Raw genomic sequence first — 19,855 nt, forward strand, 5'->3', positions numbered from 1 at the left:
CCATCATAGGAGGGCAATGAAATATAGCTTACTCTAAAGCCATCTCTACGGGAAAGATAAACTTGGCTGTGTCTTAACAAAAATGCAAACAGCGCTAGAAATTGCACACAATTTAATGCAAAATGCTTGATTTTTTTAAAAAATAAAATAAAATAAGGAATAATCCAGGCTGAAATCTAGCCGCTATGATAAAGAACCCTTGGGACCCTGATATTAAAACTCTAACACTCACACATTATTTTCACAGAAGAAAACACTCACATGTCTTCCATTTCTAATGACAGTTTGGGTGGGAGCTAACTATTCTCAGGCCCTCTCTATTGCAACTTGATTTCTCTATTGGTCATTTTTGTTCCTCTTCTGCAGAAACTTAATATGTATCTTATGCCAGGCAAAATCGTTTCCCTTCTGGGGAACTTCAAACGTAGCAAATACTATAAAAATAACAATTTCATATCAGTTCTGTGAAAAGGATTAAAGGATCTCATTTCTAGTTATATTTTATATTCATTTTCGGGTTATCTTTCAACCCACCAAATTAGAAAGCAGGATTATCTATGGAAAATGAATTGAAGCTGTAAAAGACTAGTCTAACTGTATTTACAAGTATCTGACATCCACAAGCTTGGCTTTGCCAGTATAGGGAGGAGCTGGGGTGTGTTGTGTTTGGGCTCTCTCCCCTAATCACAGACCCGCACCACTCAGTTGCAGGGTGTTTTTGGTTTTTTTTTTTTTAAGCCATGGATTTGATTCCTATTTCCAATTCTATATTAACTTATCAGCAAACATCTCTTCAACTGTATCAGTTAAGCCCAGAGAATGCAAATCTGTATTTAATAACAGCAGGAAGCCAAAGAATGCTTGGCTGGCTTTGGGAAAGAACTTCACCCAGAGTCAAGGTGAAAATGGATCACTCCCATCTAGCCTGCCTTCCTACCGGCCTCTGAGGGTCCATTCAATACCCTATTGAGATTTCCTTCCACTTACTGAAAACATGGAATACCACACCAATTATCTAAACATCAGGTTTTCTATTTTTATTAAAAACTCACAAATTTATTCAACATGTTTTCTTTCATACAGTGAATGGTCTAATATGCACTGGAGGTCACACAAGCTTAGGTTTATTAGAACAATAAAAGACATATGAGAAATTTAATATATAAAGAAAAAAGTAGCAGCTGTTGACTGCATATTTGACCATAAAATTTAAATATTTTGGACTTTTATTTTAAAGACACAAAAATAAAACCTGTGTGGGTCTATATAAGTCATATTAACAATTTCATGAATGTTTAACAGGACTAAAAGTTAGCAAAGATGTTTTTTTTTTTTTAAACCTTGTAACACTTTTTTTTAAAACACTTTCTCAGGTTGCTGGTGCCAGGCACCATTACAGTATTTGTGCTATAATTTATTCTATTTGGCAACTGTCTGAATATCATGGTTTTTCCTTTGCCTCGTGTAAACAACACCTTTTTACATACTAGCACAGTGAGCCGCAAGCCCTGCAAATCTGTCAGAACGTCTACAGGAAAAGAAAAGGAACAATTTTGGTTGATTGCTCAAAAGTTTGTTTTTGAACAAGAGGTTTCAAAACAGGATATATTAGTAAAACACTGAACTCCTGAATTTATCATTGTACGTAAACAGTTGACTGTTTTTAGTTCGATAGTCTTTTCTTTTTTTAAACTTTCATGTGAAGGTAGAATACTTTTTTTGAAGAGGTGATGTTCAAGTCATTTTACTGAGAGGTCTGGCTGGAGACCATCCTGTGGAGAGAACGTGAGTGTGAGTGTGTGTGTGTGAGTGTATGTATGTGTGTAGGGAGAGAGAGATAGAGAGAGAGGGAGAGACAGGGAGAGAGAAGGAGAGAGAGAGGGAGAGAGAGATGTTAAGGTAGAAGAGTTGATACTGAGGGCTTTACATTTAGAATTTTGCAATTTTGGCAAAAACAAATCAAAAACCCAGAGAGACAAAAAAAATATGTATATATATATATAGTCCCACCTGATGCACAGCAGGTCGGTGTTTCTGAAGCTATTAAGAGTTTGTTGTCATCGCTGAACTCTGAGACAACACTAAGAAGGGATCTCCCAAAACTAGAACTAGAACCCTCTGGACTGGAGCGCCCCTGACATCTTTTCCTTCCTCATCTGGCAGAGCGCCTCTAGGAAGGTCTCGGTCCCAGCCTCCTGGCATTGCCCAGGACTGATCGAGGCGAGGCTTCAGCTGTCCAAGACGTCTTCCCATTAGTCAGAGGAACCGCTGGTGGAGTCTGTCCATGGATCCAGGTCATGAAGGTGGGGATAGCTCGGAATTCCCCTTCCGGAGCCCCAGTTTTGCGCTTTGCCAGCCAGTGTGTGGATATACCAGCTCTACTGTGAGGCGGATTTGGATCCTATTTTGGACCCCCTTTGCTATCCAGTCTCCCCAAACAGACTGGTCCCCGAGGCTGAAGGAAGTGGAGCAGGAGGCTTGCTTTTTTGTTTTGGGGGTTTTTTTTTTTTTGTCTTTTTAATCTATTTTTCTGAAATAAAAGCTCGTCTCTGTACAACCACGAGCTCCCGTGGCCCATGCGAGACCCCGCTACCACACGGCTGCCTCGTTCATTTCAGGAGGGTGAGACAAATGGTTCCCGTAGCTGGCTCCACCATTGACCGACAGAGATGAGAAAGGTGGACTGGGCCCGAAGACCTCCGCTGACATGGAGTGGAGAGGCCCGGGCAAGCTGGGCTCAGGACTAGGCGAGTCCCCTGGGGGATGTGCCAGGATGTCAGTAAATCGCTGCGCCTCACTGGAAGGGTGGTGACCAGGCAGCGGGTGGTCCAGACCTCCAAGGGGCGTCCCCGAAGGGCCAGATGATGGCACAAAGGGTAGGTCCACTGGCGTCTGAGCCTGAGAGGATGGCGGTCCTTGCGGGAAGAAGTCGTAGTTGCCTCCGGGACCGTAGTACTCACTCTGGTAATCTGCGGGCCAGTAAGGAGAGTGAAGAGAAAGATATCAGGCACAACCCCGAGTCTAGAAGCACCCACAAGTTACAAAAGCAGGCTTGCCAGCAAGCATCGCTAGGTGGCTCGGGAAACTGGCTGTTTGTGGGGTAACGGAGCAGGCTGGACACTTGGCACAAAACTCTTGGAACTGCTCCCTATCCGGGACCCTCTTAACGGTGTTGGGACTTCGGTCACATCCCTTGACTTGCTCTCCAGCCTTCGCCCTTACACCTCGACGGAAAGCAAGAGGTACCTCCCGCACTGCCCACCCGGATCCTGCGAAGCCCGCACAGCCGGGGCACCGCCTTGCCATTCAGCCACACTCACTCACCTCCGTAAAAGGAGAAGGGGCCGTTGGGGATGAGTTCGCCCGGCTCCAGGCGGTCCACCAGCGGCCGCATCCGACGAGGACTGCGGAAAAAGGCGTGGCGCCGCGCGCCTAGCGCGCTTAGCTGTTTCATCCTTCGCTCCTTGGAGCGTCGATTCTGGAACCAGACCTGAAGCGCACAGGCACAATGTCAGACCGCGGGAAACTCCACTGGGCAGCCGGTGTACAAAACGGGGCCCAGCTGGTTGGAGGGGAGGGGGCGTTAGTGTGTGTGTGTGTGTGTGTGTGTGTGTGTGTGTGTGTGTACACGCGCGGATATGTTGGTCTCTGAGTAGGACCAGGCTAAGGATGTGCAGGATTCCCAAGAAAAGCATCTGAGCAGACTATTGCCTTGTCTGACTTTGCAGTTGCATTATCTTAGGAATCACAGATATTGAAACGCTCCAAGATAGTGTCACATGCAAAGGCTCCCATGTCAGGGTCTCTTGTAGCCCCTACCCCATATCATGATAGTGATGGAGACTCATAAAGTCCCCTGCTGTTTGTTTCCCAAGGGTAGTGACACCAAAACCCACAATCAGCTTTTCATACCCACACACAATCTCCAAGTGCCAAACGTACTTAGTCACAGCCTCTCACCAATAGTGACAGACACACAACCCCACATTCATGAGCACAGGTTCACACAGCCTCTCAGAGACTGCCCTTTTCCAACACCAGGACAGGCACAATCAGCATCCCAGGCATATTCACCCACACCTTCACCTGGCTTCCAGGCACTCTGATCACACACACACACAGTATAGGTAAGGCCAGACTCCTAGTGCCTGAGCCACACGCTATCTGGCCTCTTCCCAATGCAAAAGCCCAGCTATCTGCAGATGGCTTAGCCTTCCCATCCTACTCCAGACAGCATCTCCGGAGAGCTGAAGAACAATCTCTCCTTCAATACATGGTGCTCTGTCTGCATGGGAAGAGCAACTCTCTGTTCTGAGGCTTTGCTAACTGGGGCACCAAACTAACAAATCTGGGGTTGAGGAATTAGAGAGCTGGTTAGGCAGAAACCAGAACGGGATGACTCTGGAACCCACAGCCAGCTTCTAAAGGGTGGAAGAGGGACTGGATGTGTACAGAAAGATGGGTGCTAGCTGTTGTCAGTGTAGTGTTGGACCTTGGGCTTTCCTCCTGCTTTATCCTGGGCTCCCAAACCACTCCCTACCCTTTAAGCCACTACCAGCTCTGTGGGTGTTTTCTCATGTTCCACTTCTCCTAGGCCTTTCTAGACTTTTCCTAGCCCCAATCATTTCTTCCCCAGACCTTAAGACTTCTCCCAGGACCAGGATCAGCTTAGGTTCCTCTAAGTGGCCATTCGAGTCTTTGAGAGACAGAGTGACAAACCAGGGTTCTGACCTGGATAACACGCATGTTGAGGCCAGTCTCCTGGGCCAGTTGCTCACGGATATGGCGTGTGGGCTTGGGTGTAGCTGCAAAGGCTGCCTTCAACGTCTCCAGTTGCTTGGCTTTGATCGTGGTCCGGGGTCCCCTACGTTTGGCACCTAGGTTCTGATCATCATTCTCATTACTACCACCTTCCTTATCTGAGACGTTGGCACTTTCAGAGTCCTTGGCATCATCCTGCGATGGATCTTGGGAATCCGGAGATAAACTAGGGTCACTGCCTGTGGTGGCTGGGGAGAGGGGAAAGGATTGGTGAGCAGGGGTCTTGGCGGGCTTTCCTCCCCCATACCCACCCTCTAGCCAGTTGGGAATCCTCGCCTCACCCGAGTGGAGGCTGTTCTCTTTGGCGACACTGCTGTTACTCAGGTAATCCTCTTTACAAACGAACTTGTTCTCGTCTATGATGTAGAGCTCCTCGCCGGTGGAGAGCTGCTTGTTACACATCATGCAGGTGAAGCAGTTGAGGTGAAACACTTTGCTTCGCGCTCTGCGAACCAGATCGCTTGGAGAGATGCCCTGCGCACAACCGGCGCATTTGGTACCGAAACATCTGCGTAAGGTGGGTGAGGGTTAGGAAGAAGTGGGAGCCGGGATGAAATAAAGATAGCCAGAGAAGAAGTTGAGGTGGGGAGAAAATAAATGCAATAATTTATTAAGCGAGCGAGGGAGCAGGAGAGAATGCGGGACATCAGGGAGAAAGGAGGAAAATACATTCGGTTAGAGTTAAGGCCCCTATCTCTAACCTCATGCCTAGTTATTGCCCCCCACGAAAAAAGCGTCGCAGGAAAAAGCCTCAAAGTAGCTACGAGAGCATAAGGGGAAACAGCACATATTTCCCGGTTATCTTCAAAGAAGTTAAATCCAAATTAAGAGCTCCGTAGAAATAAATACCCCGCTATCTTCCGCTTGCTTTGCCTTTCTTTCACCATAAAAGGGCCTGCGCTCAGGCGGGGAGTTGGCAAAGTCCGATCTCGCGGTGAGTAAACAAACCCTGACTCCGAGAGCCTCCGTGCCCGTAGCTGGGCTCTTGCCACGCTCTTGCGCAAAAGCCTGGCAGATTGGCGCAAGCGGGAGCTGACGCCGGGTTGAGCCGGCTTTAGGTGCCCTGCTGAGCTTTGCGGTTAGCGAGGCCTCAAGGGCCCCGCGGGCCCCGCAAGCCGGTGTGGCTTAGGCTCTCAGACTCTGACTCTGCTTTCCAGAGTAAAAACCTGCGCAGTCTGCAGAAACTCCAAAACTCAGCCTTTCCTCAGCAGCAGATTGCACCGATCTTTGCTTCCGGGCTCTTTTGCAAACACAAGCCACGCGCGTCCTGAATCGCCTCTGGGGACTGCGCTTCCAGGGCCTTTGGGCAAATGGAGGCCGGGGAGCTTCGAACTCTCCCCCAGATTTGGGAAAGCCTCAGAAACCAAGACCAAAATAGCGAAGTAAAGTGTGGGATTTCAAATCACTGGGAAATATAATTTACATTCGGAGCCATTCTGTTCTGTTGAGTTGTGATCGGGACAAAGAGTTTAAGAAAATACATGTAAAATGGTAAACAGAAGAGAATTTTCCCGGTTCTAACGAGCCGCCAAGAGGTGGCCTTCCTTGTGGGGCATTGGCTGGAAAGGCACGAAGAGGAGCCTGAGCATTGGTCTGAGGCCAAAATCGAACCGCACGGTTCTCCCAGGTCTATGCTTAGAGGCCAATCCACGTTTGGGGAGACCCATAGACATACAGGATTGGCCTCAAGGTCGGACTCTTTATTGTGGCTTTCTGGGCCACAAGGGCTCTGTAGTTCCGACAAGATCTCTTGGAGAAGGAAGAGGCAGGGACTGGAATAAAGCTGGAGCCTCTAAGCTCAACTTGGAGAACCAACAAGCTGGGAGAACCAGAAAACGTCTTTGGTTGCTGGAGAGCTTGGCTTCGGGAAAGGCAAGCGAGAGCTGCAACCCCGAGGCTGCTCCACCTCTCCCTCGCCTTGTTAGGGCTGCTGAGCTGAAGCCATCTCAGACCCTTTCTTCCCAGGCGCGGGCAGCCAAACCCGGACCACGCTTTCCAGAACCAAGTACTACAGCTGATGTGTTTATAAAAAGATAAAGAGAAAATTAATATATCTCGCAATACCGACTAGCTTCCTAAAAGGTAGAAGCGGGAAAAGACTGGGCTGCCCTAGTAAAAGGCAGCTCCTAACGCGGCTGCTAGAGCCACACAGACCTCTGATCCGAAGCTGGCCTGGAAGGGCCCATGGGGAAGGAGCAACAGAGGCGCGGGAGGGAAGTACTCACCGGAAGAAGTCGTTTTTACAGTAGAGCTTGCCTTCCCGGGAGAAGCACTTCTCGGTCAGGTTGCATTTACATTCACAGCACTGGACGCACTTGACGTGCCAGGCCCTGTCCAACACGTTCAAGAGGAAACGGTCCAGGATGGGCCTTTTGCAGCCCGCACAGTGCACCATGGTCTTTGGTTTGGTCCGGTGAGGCCCGGAGCGACAGGGCAATTAGAGTCGAGGGGATGACTTCTGAAGACAACCAGCTCCTCCAAAAAGAAGAAACCCTCTCTAGTTGGGCAAGCAAAAAACCCGTACTAGCAAATCAAAAGGGGGAGAGACCAGGCTGGTAGAGGGCAGCCCCGGAGTCCCGGGGCAACGGGATGGAGCAGCGCCACCTCAGCTCACCGGGCGAGGAAAATCAGTCTCAAGCGGGCTAGAAAGCGGCTCTTCTGCTCAAAGCCCGCGAAGGAGTGAAGGTCACCGTGAGAGGCGGCGGGACGTAAATAAATAAAATGGAAACAGACGAAAAGGAAGACGCCAAGAGCTCAGGATTCGGGAAAGCTGGGTTCTCTCCAGCTTGAGGTAGAGCTGTCAGAAGTCAAAGTGCATCTGCTTTTGTCAGAGTATGAAGGCAGGTTGTGTGCGTGTCAGACTGCCCACCACCGGGTTTTCCCCTTTAAAAAAAACACGGAAAGAAAAGAACACGGGAGTAGAAAGCTTTGGATCCTACATTGCCGGTTTCTTGCAGTGAGTTGGGACGCTCTGGGCGCCCGCGCTGGGCCTGGGGAGGGGGCGGGGGCAGACCGAGGTGTGGGGGAGATGGCGGGTTGGGTAGGATATTTTGTTGATTGTAGTTGTTGCTTAGGTAGCCCCCACCCCTTTGGAGAGTTTTCTTTTTTGTGCCAGTCAAAAATGGAAAGGGACCGTCCGCTTCGGGCGGACGCAGCCGGGCGCACTCGCTCGCTCCCCACCGCCCCAGCCCTGTCACCTCGGCCGGTGGCCTGCCAGGCAGTCTGCCGCGTCCTCCGAGCGGCCCTCCCTGCGCTTGGACTCCTGGGGAGGCAACACGGTCTGGCTCTTCACTGCGCCTGGACGAGCATCCTGGCTTCAGTCACAACTCGCGGCCGCTTGGGCGCGCAGCCTTGCATCGCTCGGCCCACGATCCCGCTGCCTGTGTTCCGGCCCCACAGTCGCTCGACTTTTTTTTTTTTCCTTGTCCCCCCCACCTCTCTTTTTGTGCGGTGGCAAATCTGGGTTTTCTTTCTAGTCTCCTTCCTTTCTTTTTCCCTCCCTTTTTCTTTTCCTTGGTCAACGCGAGAAGCCAGGGGAGGGGGCGTCTTGGAGAGCTTTAGAATGTCCTGGGGCTGCGGCTATAGAAGGCCAGCGGCTGGAACAGTTTGGCGCGGATTGCCGGTGTCGCTGTCCGGCCCGCGGGTTCCTTGTTGGCTCTCCCCAGGCGCGCGTCCCTCGGTCCCTAGTCTCCTGGCCCAGTCTTCCGCGCGTCTCTCCCCAGCTCCAGCGGCTCGGTCACTGCTCCTGGCTGTTGGCTGAGCCCTGGAAGCCCCCTCGCCTTAATGCAGCGCCCGCCGACGTCACGGCAGTCTGTGACCAATCAGCGCCTCGCGGTCCTTCTGTAAACCATTCTGCGTCCCCCCCGGCCGGGGAGAATGCGGGGAGACCGCGTTTAGAGGATCAGTGGCGGCGGGCCCGCGCGGTGCCGGCGACTAGCAGCGAGATGTCCTGGCCCCTTCCAGGTTTGGTAAGACGTCCGTTTCGGCATCAAGGATTGACAGTAGGCGGGAGGAAGCGCGGAAAGGAGGCGCGGAGGAAGTCAGAGTTCTGGGTGGGGGTAAAAGCAAACCTATATATTTAAAAAGACTTGTTGGGATTAGATTGCAGCGAGATCTGGAAGCTTGGGAGGTCCTAGTACACTGGTTTTGCAAATCACTAGGTGTTGATAGCCCGCCCCTTGTTCGTTTGGCCTGGAAATTGCCCCCGGCGTAGCTCGAGTCTAAGGAGAGGTAGGGGGCGCTTGGCAGCGTAATCTCGCCTTCTGTCTGTTTCGGTGCCTCCTCCCCCTGTCCATCCAAAGTCCACCCGGCAGGGAGTCTGGGAGACACGAGTGTCGATCTCCCGCTGCGCTCACTTGCAAAGTTGATTCGGGCGATTTCCTGATGGGGGCGGGAGAAACCGGAGGCCCGGCGCCAGGGTGGGAGAAAGAGTGGGTGGGGAAGCGCTTCGGGTGAGGAGCTCCAACTCTGGCAAGAAGTTGTGAGAAAATTGTGATCCGGAGACACCTTTTACAAACAAAAACAAATGACTAGGTGGGAAACGGCGGGGCTCCCGCAGCTGGGGGGAGGTGGTAGCAGCGGGGGACTGCACCGTAGCAGCAGGGGAGGGAGGCTTGTGGCGCACTGACCGAATATGCCTGGCTCCCATTCCGGTCGTCCCTTTTCCAGGCTTCGAACAAGTTCCTTTCTTCGGACGTCAACCGACCTACCAGAGTTTATTCCTTAGGAATGTTACACTTTCCCAATTCTGTCCACGTTGTAAATTCCTGGCCACCTTCTTTGGGGGACGGCGACGAATCTGCCTAAGTGTGGAAATCGATGCGGGTCCTGAAGGCTTGAGCTTTAAAGAGTATTCTAGTTCCCAGGAGCACTCAAGTTAAGCATAGCAGCCCCCCCTCCCCCAAGCTTAACCCAAACATCTCAAAGTGGTGCCACTTCTGCTCTTATTTGGGGGAGGTGCTAGGAAAGCCCATTTGATCAAACTTGGAAGGACCCTGCAGCCAAATCTAGATGGAATTTCAGAATCTGTCTTTAGAGTTATTTCATCTATGAGCCTAGCAGATCTTCTACAGGGCTAAATTAGGAGAAAAGTGTGCAGAAACGCGGTTGGACTGGCAGTGAATCCGCATCCACTAACACAATACCCTTTTCCAGCGAAGAGAGAAGAAGCTGTTACGAATCTAGCTTTTGTTTGATGAGGTTGTTGGGTTTTTATAGGGCTGTGCCAATGACCCCTTTTCTCTCTCTTGCACCACCTGGCAACCCCGAAACTCATCAGCAGCTCTGGCCTTCCCACCCGCATGATCTTTGCTTTGTAAATCCAACCCGCCACGGCCTGCTTCACACGCCTTCTTAGAGATTTGCTCCCACCCCACCCCCGACCTCTGAGTGCGGGACCTCTAAAGCATTCTCGGTACCCCTGTCCACATACCCATTCCCATGGAGCGGCTGTGGACCAAAGTAGTGCAGCCAATAGTTCTCAAGCATAAATCCCTCTCCTGGTCCTTCCTAGGCTTAGACTCAGGGCTGATCAGGGTAAGAAGGCGACCTTCCCACCTAAAGGGCAGGTTTGGACTGAGCGCCGGCGATTTTCCTGCGAGCCCAACACTTCCTAGAACAAGTCGATTAATACCCAGAATTCAGACACCCCAGGAAGAGCCAAGTGAGGAGCGCGAGATCCTGTTATCCCGAAGACACCCAAGCGGCTGCCAAAAAGAAGGGGCCGTTGGTCCCTTTGCTCTCCATTTCCAGCTGTTCCAGAACTAGCTGCTATCTCTCTGGACTCACCAGCCCCTCTAGGAAATCTGTGAGTCGCCCAGGTCGCCAGCGGCTCACACCCCGCGCTGCTGGGTTACTTCACCTGTAAAGCAGAGGGGTCCGGGAAGGGGGGACTAGGAAATTGCTGTCCTAAGAACCTGTAGGGTCACACTGTACTCTATTGCCCGACTTTTCCGATTGGCATCTTCCTTTGGTAGTGGAGGGGAGATTGTTTAAGTAATTTAGGGTGCGATGACTTTGAGACCCACTTATGGGAGAGAGGGCATCTTTTAGAGACCTGGAGTTGGGGTGAAGACAGGATGCTGGTTTTAGGGCATAGTATTCAGCTGGTCTCCGTGTCCTGATGGTGAAGAAAATGGGCCCCAGAGTCAATTCTGGCCTATGGGGTTTGTGTGTGTGTGTGTGTGTGTGTGAGAGAGAGAGAGAGAGAGAGAGAGAGAGAGAGAGAGAGCACAATGCAAGATGTGTCTCTTGATTCCTTGATTCTATGTTTAAAATCTAGATTTAATTTTTTCACAGTGACAGAACACACAATTAACGTCCTCCATTCCACCGGTTCCACTGAGCTCTTATTTTGAAATGTAATCAGTAGTAGAGACAAGGAGAGAAAACTGACCCAGCTTTCTAAATCTGTCATCTCCGATTCCACCGAGCTCTGCTCTTCGTGTGTATGACCTCTGAAGACGATCCCCCAACCTCCCCTCCTCACCTAGACCTCTGAGCAGTCCACCATCTCAAGTACACCCATTTTCCTACCCTCCATCCTTCAAAGTCACATAGACCCTCTGCCACTTATACCCAGTGGGTGTCCAGAGATTCAGTTTGACCGCCTAGCCATCATTCAGCGACCACAGACCTATCACAGAATCCCCTCCACCCGACTCCCCACACACAGTAGGAAAAGGCCCCAGAGGGCTCAGATAGTGGCTTCCACCGCCAAGGTTTGTCTTCTGAAAGGATTCTCAAAAATCAGCTTGTAAGGATGGAGAGACCGTGTCTCGGAAATGGGACTGGCCAGTCCTCCTCGCTCAGACACCCGCTGATCTTCCTCGCCTCCTGGGTCACCCCACCACAATCTTGAATGATTCCCGCCATACAGGGGCTGTTCTTTCTTAGTCACTGTCGGCTGCTATTTAATTTCCAGAGAAGCTGCTCTCTCTTCCAGTCCAGACCATGGTCCCCAGGAAAGGGCGAGGAGGAGGCCTTAGGTGACTGCAGGCCCCAGGGGATGCCAGCCACAAAACCCCCGAGTATCCAGCACCACTGGTCTAGGGGAAGGAGGGAAGGAAGGAAGGAAGGAAGGAAGGGAGGGAGGGAGGGAGGGAGGGAGGGAGGGAGGGAAGAGGAAGGAAGGAAGGAAGGAAGGAAGGAAGGAAGGAAGGAAAGGGCTAGCTAGATGCGCCCAGGACTCCTGCTATCTGGAGGCTACACAAACTCTGCACAGACCTGTGAAGCCCCAGTTTATGCAACACAGGGAACTGCTCAGCTGGAGTCTTCTCTGATCCACTGTCCCCTGCCCCCCCCCCTCTCTCACCTCTCCCGAGGTTCCCTCTCTTAATAAGCAGCCTATATCATTGTGTCTTTCCTGAACACATAGTAAGGGAGTGGTAGGAGAGGGGGCAGAATGTTATTCTCTACACTTTCCCAGACAGAATCCCAATCCAAGCAAGGGCGCCTGCTCTCCATCACCGCTTTACGGAAGGTGAGAAGTTGGGGGAGGTGCGCCTTGCAGCTGTGCCCGCTTTGCTCTTGGCGGCTTTTTCCAAGCCGAGCTTGGACAGTGGTAGGGGAGGGACCGCGATGCCAAGAAAGGGCAGTTTCCGGGCAGGCCGGCCAGGTGTCACGACGTGCACCTGACCTGGGTAAAAAATCCAGGCTGCCCATGAGGGTTTGGGGGGGACTCTGAGCATGGAGAGGGGAGCGGTTAGAGTTGCGAGGTTGAGCGCGCTGATCTCAGTCGCTGCTGAGCAAGGGTAGTCAGTCGCAGAAGGGAGAGAGGGTGCGTAGAAGGAGACTGAAGTGAATGGAAAGGGCGGGAAGAAAAGGCATGCAGAAAAAGCAAGAGGATGTGGTGGGGGAGATGTGTCGAGAGAAACACAGGAAGAGTAAAGCAAAGAAATGGAAAATACGCCCTACTGTAACCCCGGTGCTTGAGCTCAAGGGTACTACTCAGTGATGTCCAGGCTAGCCTGAGCTACAGAATAAGACAGTCAAATAAAAATAAAAGGTGAAGAGAAGCTAAAAGCAGAGAATCCTATGCTCCCAGCTAGGGTTGTCCATTGGGACCTCGGTGTGCTGTGCGAATGACAGGCGCATTCCTGGGCTGGAGGCAAAGAGATTGGAGTGTGTTTGGTGGGAGACTTAGCGCCTGTGGAAAACCTGTGAGCAGTGCTGGGCAGGAATCCAACAAATAAATAAAACGTCTAAGACAGCGTGACAACAATGTGTATTTGGGTGCGTGCCCATGTTCCTCTGTTTGAGCACACACTTGCACGGGTAAGGAAGACAAACGGGGCTCCTGCCTCAGAGTAATTAATCCTGTCACTAATTGACTCTCTCCCCTTACCTAATGGTGGTGGTCACTGCTGATATCTGGAGAGATATCAGGTGGGAAGGGAAGGAGGGAGAGAGATATTCCCCCCCTCCCCAAAGCTAACAGCCTTTGGGACTAAGAATGGGTTTGTCCTGAAGTTGGCAGCTCTAAGTTGGTATCCTTCGGGACCTCCCCTCCTTTTTGGACAGAGTTCAATGGCTGTTACTGCCTTGCCTGTCTAGGTTTGGGGCAATGTTAACAAAGGTCTTCTTGGCATAGAGTGGTCAGATCCCACACACTGAGGGCCTTACACAGCTCTGCACCTGGGACTTAAAGTCTCAGCTGGAAGCCATCCACTATCCCTCTGCTAGACATAGCCCACATGGCTGTCTCTGAGAGGCTGAGCTCTGCCTCTCCTGTTCTTCCCCCAGGGGAGGTCATGAGTCACTGTTTATTCTACCCGGACTAGGGATGGATGTCTCCTCAGTCCCTGACAGAGCCGGAGAGGTTTAGCATGGGTGCCAAACTGCTTGAGAAGGATGGAGAGACGACAGTAGAAGGGATGAGGCTAGACCAAAGACGAGGGAAAACTTGTAGAGTTATGGAAACCCATTCAGACATAGAAGTCCACAGAGCAGTTGTCATCTGGCAAGGGAGAGGTTTCTGGGGACCAAGGGAGACTAAAGAGGTTCCTGCTGGGTAGGGAAGACTGCGTAGGGAGTGGGAAGGCAGGTAGCTTCTGGGTTTCTGGGACAGTATTAGACTATGTGGCATGGGAAAGGCTCAATGTCCACCTTCAGGTCTCCGGACTTTGGAGCAGAAGCAGAGGACTGATCTGTCATTTTGGGACTGAGTTGGCTGAAGAGACCCAAGGTCCACTGTGAGCCTGTTGATGAAGCTTCCAGGCTTTGGGGTGTGAAAGTCATCTCTGAGAGGTCAAAGCATTGCTCCTGTTGGCCTCTTCAGAGGCTATGGAAATAGATTCAGAGACTGGGGTGGAGGAGACACAGCTTCTTCCTTGGGAAAAACAGAAACAAACAGAAACCAACCAACAGCCCCACTAAACACAATTCTTAATTGACCCTTGGGGGCATTTTTACATTTGACCAAAACAAGACCCCCAAGCAGTAACACAGAATTCCTTATAGGGACTAGAGGGAGAGGGAGAGAGAGGGAGAGAGAAAGAGAGGGAGAGAGAGAGAGAGAGGGAGAGAGAAAGAGAGGGAGAGAGAGAGAGAGAGTTGAGAGTGATGGGAAGACCAAGAGAGGTGGCTGGAATGGTAGAGAAGGTGAGATACTTGCTTCTCACAATTGCTGTCATGCAGAGAGAGAGAGAGAGAGAGAGAGAGAGAGAGAGAGAGAGAGAGAGAATAAAATTTCAGGACAGAAAGAGAAGGGCAAATAAAAGGCAAATAGAAACCAGAAAGAAAAGAAAGTGAAGAAGAAAGAAAAAGGCAGGGAGGTGGAGAGAGACTATAATAAAAGAGGGTGAAGGTGGCCCCAGGAGGCTGGGCCTCGTCCCAAACCATCCGTCTTCATTGTCTCCATGTGTGCAAAGGCAACTCCAGCATAAGGAAAAGCCACTATTGGAGCCGCGGCTTTATTTTATATCCTATACATCAGGAGGGAGGCAAAGCTTTATTTTCGCCAAGAGACAGATATTTTATTTCTCTCTTACGGTTTTATGTGTGAGAGATGTCAGGTTGCCACAATGGATAGCTAATGCATAGGCAAGAGGAAGCCGTGTTGGCATGCTGTGTGTCATGGGGTCTTGAGGGGGGGTGAGCGGGCCTGGGATTTAGGGCTGATGGGACACTCTGGGGGATTTCTGCTAAAACATCTCTCTTCATAAATCCACAGGCATGGTCAGCTCAACAGGGAGAAGAAGGAGTTTTAGAGGGAAAAGAGTTGGGCTTAGTAATAAACGAACACACAAAGGAACCGCTTACCTTCCAAGCGGCGTGGGCAATGGGGCAGGCAGGGGTTCCACTGACAGTCAAAGGGAGACTTGTTTTAGGAGGCAGATGAAGAGGTGAGAAGTGATGACTTAGCAACCTAGAACCTAGAAATGGCGTCTCGCACATTTATAAATACATCTGTAAATAGACCAGGCATCTAAGGACCCACCAGGTCTTATCTTTAAATTAAGAGCCACAAGAAGCAGAGGAAGACCGAACACACTTGCCACTCACTGGGAGATGTGTTCCTGGCAGAACTGTGTCTGTGTGACTTTACATGTCCCCTTCTTCAGAAAGATGTTTTATAAACCTTTTCAGAGCCTTGGAGGGAAAGAGCCATTAATTTGCAAATTATCTGATCCGTACAAGGATCAAGGTGCGTGTTTTCCGATGCCACCTCTCATGTCTTGTGTGGATACACACATGCACACACAAACTCATTATGCTGTGAACCCTCCGGTGTAGCTGCCAGGGAAAGCTCCTTTCTGCCCACCTGCCCCACATTAATCCCCAAGCCTCAAAATGTGTAATGTTGACATCTTTAAACCCCAGGAGATGGGGTGGAGGGTTGCATAGAAAGATAGTGGTGGTGTAGGAGAGTCTTTGAATTAACATGTCTATTCTGGAACAGGGCTCACCAGCTTCTCTCCTTGTGAGCCTCACCCTTTATTTTTTCAGAGGCCATTGCTTAGAGTAACTTGAATTCATTTTTGTGTGTTGCTAATTATTTGATGTGTTGGTTTATAACTATCGTGAAGCAAAAAGTTATGTTCTTCGTCCCATTTCAGAGGATCTTAGACAGCACAAGGGTTCTAGAAAGTGAGCCTTGCTACCTGACCACACTGTCCCGCAGCCGTTGAAGAAGTTAGTTGGGCCTCAGTTTCCCCACCTGTATGCAGGGATTTGGGACTGATTGCTGAGGTCCTTTCCGGCTCTGACTTCCTCTGACCGAATGAGATAATGTGTGAAAATACTTTGTAAGCGCTAAAGCCGAGAACGACTGTCAGATATTATATTATTCCGATTCTAATCAATCCTCTTTTCTCCACACGGATCTTGGCCGTTTAGCGTCAGCAAGCTGGCTAAAGAGGGCCCAAGCGAGAAAGCTTAGCCGTGATGGGAAGGCTCTGCTGGGGATAGAAAGTCCCTGCATCTCCAGAAATATTCTGTCTGTGCTCTGGAAAGCTCCATGGGTAATGGTGTGTCAAAGGGGGAGCAGCAAGATGCACCAGGACCCATTTCAGCCTGTGCAGAGGGTGTGTTTCTTCAAAAGCAGTATTTGTTTTCCGAGTGACTGACACCGGAAGGCGATTTGCATTTTGTGTTTTCCCAGGGAGAATGGAGAGAGCAAGGTGTAGCTGATTAGCAAGTTAATTATTTCAGTACCCCAAGGGTTCATGCGTGGTGGTAAGTTGTCCAGCTCTGGTGTAATTTCACAGTCTGTGCATTTCTTGGTGAGCACCTGGGGTGCCTGAGTCTGTCTCTTTCTCCATCCACCTGCCTTGTATCTTCCCGACACACCTGGAGAAAGGGGCAGGGTCTGTGGTGGTGGTCCTTGTTATGTAGGTTGAGGTTGGACAGAACTTCTGAGATGCCCTCTACCTTCAAAGAATGCTCAGTTCCTTATCGCTTTCTTCTTCACTAAAATATCTTGTTTAATAAATGTTAATGAGGTGGTTATCAGTAAGTGGGGTGGCTGTGAGGTGACACCCCAGATTCAGTCTGGAGATAAACTATGATGGAGGAGCCCATGCTTGGCATCTCCTCCTTCTGGCTCAGCTCTCTGAGCTCCAAGCTCCGTTTGATTTCTCACCTCTGGCCACCACCTGTTCAGCAGCAGCTTCCTCCAGCCTGACCTCCCCTTAGGGAGGGGAGGGAGGATTGTGTGGTCAAAGGAATGGATACCTACCCCCAGAGAGATAAGTTGGAGATGTGAGCAAGAGGGGCAGAATTAACAGCTTTAGGCCTCTGCTTCTAGGCCAGCTTCCTGCTCCCAGGATGGGAGGGCCAGCCCCCTGCCTCTCCTTTTGAGCCAGGCAAAGGGAGGGCTCTCCAGTTTACTTAAGAGTGGTCCCATCTGCTCAAACTGGCCTTTCATAAGGGGAGGGATTTATGCAGTGTCCTTGTGCTTAGACCTGGGATTTGGCTGAAAACCTTAGGCCTTTGAGAATATTATCTAATGCGGGGATGCTCGGTCATAGAGATGATTCATCATTTTGTCTTTGTGGAGTGTGTGTGTGTGTCTGTCTGTCTGTCTGAGTCTATGTCTTTATGTCTCTCTGTGTCTTTGTGTATCTGTGTGTCTGTCTGTGTGTATTTGTGTCAGTGTATGTGTATGTCTATGCATATTACTTTGTGCTGTTCACACTTTGAATCCAAATATTAGGGAGACTTATTTACTTCCGTTTCTTCTTTTCTATACTGTCTCAGGAGATGGCCTTGGGAGAGCAACCTCCGGACCTCAGCAGTGTGAGGATGACAACAGTACCCTGTGGTGCTGTCCCCACTCAGGTTGGCTGCCATCCCTGCTGATGGAGAGAGGCTGAAGTCTGTCTGAGAAGATAGTGCAGGCAGCTACTTAGCTGGTACTAATTGTATTTGCAGAGTAGGGGTGAGTCCAATTCCTACTCAGATTAGGTTTAGCCTCCCTGGCCTCACAGTGCTGGGATGTTTGCATAGGACAGAAGGTAGCAGAGAAACTTCAAGGGCAGGAAAGGGCAGAGGGAGGAGTTCCATGGATCAGCCTTGCCCAAGTGGAGCCCAGGGATGTTAGCAACAGGACACGAAGGAGAGCACTAGGCTTCCGTGTCGAGTCCTGGGTAAATCTGGAAGAACCTGCAAGTTGTCATTTAGTTATCTTCTCTGGGATAAAATGTGATTTCCCTTCAGTGTCAGTGGCTGGTGAGCTCTTCTTCCAGAACCTTCTTACTGACACCTGAGTTTGACCTTTCAAATGGGGACCCTGCTTTCCCAACTACCTAGCTTTTCTTTGCTTCGGGCAAACAGCTTACATCCAAGTCCCCTGACCAGTCTTAATTCTTTGTTTTGTTTTGTTTTTCAATACAGGGTTTCTCTCTGTAGCCCCGACTGTCCTGGAACTCACTCTGCAGACCAGGCTGTCCTCAAGCTCAGAGATCTACCTGCCTCTGCCTCTGAAGTACTGGGATTAAAGGTATGTACTAGCATTCTGGCAGGTCTGTGCCAAACTTGTTCTCATTTGGGCCACAGCAAGGATATAGTATCCCCTTAAACAAAAGAAGCAGGGGTCCAGCATAATGCATCTTCCCAGAAAAGATTTGCCAATGATTTGATAAATGCAATCTCTATTCCCTCTTCGGAGTGAGTAGCTTTGTCAGTCATGCCAAGGGCCTGCAGAAGCTGTAAGGTTGCTTGGGCTGGTCTTCCTCTTTTACTCGACTGGAGTTTGGGCCTGCTTCTGACAGACTAGGGGGAGCAGACACATTCCAGACCCAGAGCCTGGTGGTTATCTCTCCCCAGCCCTAAGTCCTTTCCTTTTGTTTCCACTTACTACAGATGCAGAGGCCTCCCAGAGAAGTGTGAAGGAATGGGCCTTAACCAGGGTTGAAGAAAGAAAGTGAAGAAGGGGAGAGCCCAAGGAAAGGTGGGGACAGTTGGAACTTTTGTTTACACTGGTCTACTACTCATGTATCGTATGCTATAATCTCCAAATTCCACATTTATTGTAGCTGTCTGCAGTGTGTATGCCCCGGCCGCATGCTGCTTGGCTAAAAAAGTGTTAAATAAAACTGTAAGAAACGCTACCAGGGCTTTGCATGGGTTATTTAATTCTATCAGTGACAAACAACACTAATATGCAGCCTCTCGCCCGGCACAATACCATGTTTCATTTATATGTGCCGAGACATATTTAAGCATGAACGATACTGCTTCCCAACACATACATTTCCCAGTGATTACTTAGAAGTGTGATAGAAACGGCAGGAACCTCTCTCACACATAAACCTGCACCATCATACACACAGACTGCCTGACATATACACATCTTCTGTGTACTTCACAGGAAAATGTAAATGTGAATTTAACATTAGGCACTGTATACCATTCCAGGTCCGTGTACCATTTCAGAGTCTCTAATGCATTTGTACATACTTTTTAAACATATATTTGGCCTGTCACATAAACATCAATGGGTCTAAAACACATGTGGGTTTTTTTTTTCTTACACATACATAAGTAATTACTCTCAGTGCTATGTTCCGATAGGCAGGCTATGTACTCCATACTGGACAAGCCTCTGTGCAGGTACCTAGGCATCTTTATGTGTCTGTGTACATGTACACACCACTATCACCACTGCCACCCTATGCTGACATTCACTCCGCTGGTTTATGTAGCCGAGGAACAAGAATTGTCCTGGGACACTTGGTGGCTGATGGACAGATTTAGAACCAGGAGTTTGACATGTTTTTTCCTCTAGGAAGCCAGAGTTTCTTTCTTTTTTTTTTTTTTTTTTAAGATTTATTTATTTATTATATGTAAGTACACTGTAGCTGTCTTCAGACACTCCAGAAGAGGGAGTCAGATGGTTGTGAGCCACCACATGGTTGCTGGGATTTGAACTCAGGACCTTCGGAAGAGCAGTCGGGTGCTCTTACCCACTGAGCCATCTCACCAGTTGCCCCAGAGTTTCTTGAAGATGGAAAACTTAGAGGAACAGGGTAGAAATGTCAGCCTTCCTGGACTCTGACAAGACCACAGAAGCACAGGGCTAGGGGATGGAGTT

The 19,855-nt window shown here is 49.9% G+C and overlaps 1 protein-coding gene and 1 long non-coding RNA gene across 2 annotated transcripts; one reads left to right on the plus strand and one right to left on the minus strand.

The window, feature by feature from the left end:
* Positions 1–1,015: 1,015 nt before the first annotated feature.
* Lhx1 (LIM homeobox protein 1) lies at positions 1,016–8,575 on the minus strand. Its single transcript, NM_008498.3, has 5 exons — positions 7,047–8,575; positions 5,103–5,329; positions 4,732–5,009; positions 3,325–3,490; positions 1,016–2,969 (listed from the first exon to the last, which is right to left on the minus strand). The coding sequence occupies exons 1-5, from the start codon at positions 7,214–7,216 to the stop codon at positions 2,590–2,592; spliced, it is 1,221 nt and encodes a 406-aa protein (NP_032524.1). The 5' UTR covers positions 7,217–8,575; the 3' UTR covers positions 1,016–2,589.
* Positions 8,576–8,700: 125 nt separating this feature from the next.
* On the plus strand, positions 8,701–18,872 carry Lhx1os (LIM homeobox 1, opposite strand). The gene is made up of 4 exons (NR_038057.1): positions 8,701–8,789; positions 17,521–17,701; positions 18,157–18,262; positions 18,625–18,872. It is a non-coding gene; the product is annotated as an LIM homeobox 1, opposite strand (long non-coding RNA).
* The last annotated feature ends 983 nt before the right edge of the window (positions 18,873–19,855 follow it).

Source organism: Mus musculus, chromosome 11 (genome assembly GCF_000001635.26).
Source record: "Mus musculus strain C57BL/6J chromosome 11, GRCm38.p6 C57BL/6J".
Lineage (NCBI taxonomy): Eukaryota > Metazoa > Chordata > Mammalia > Rodentia > Muridae > Mus > Mus musculus.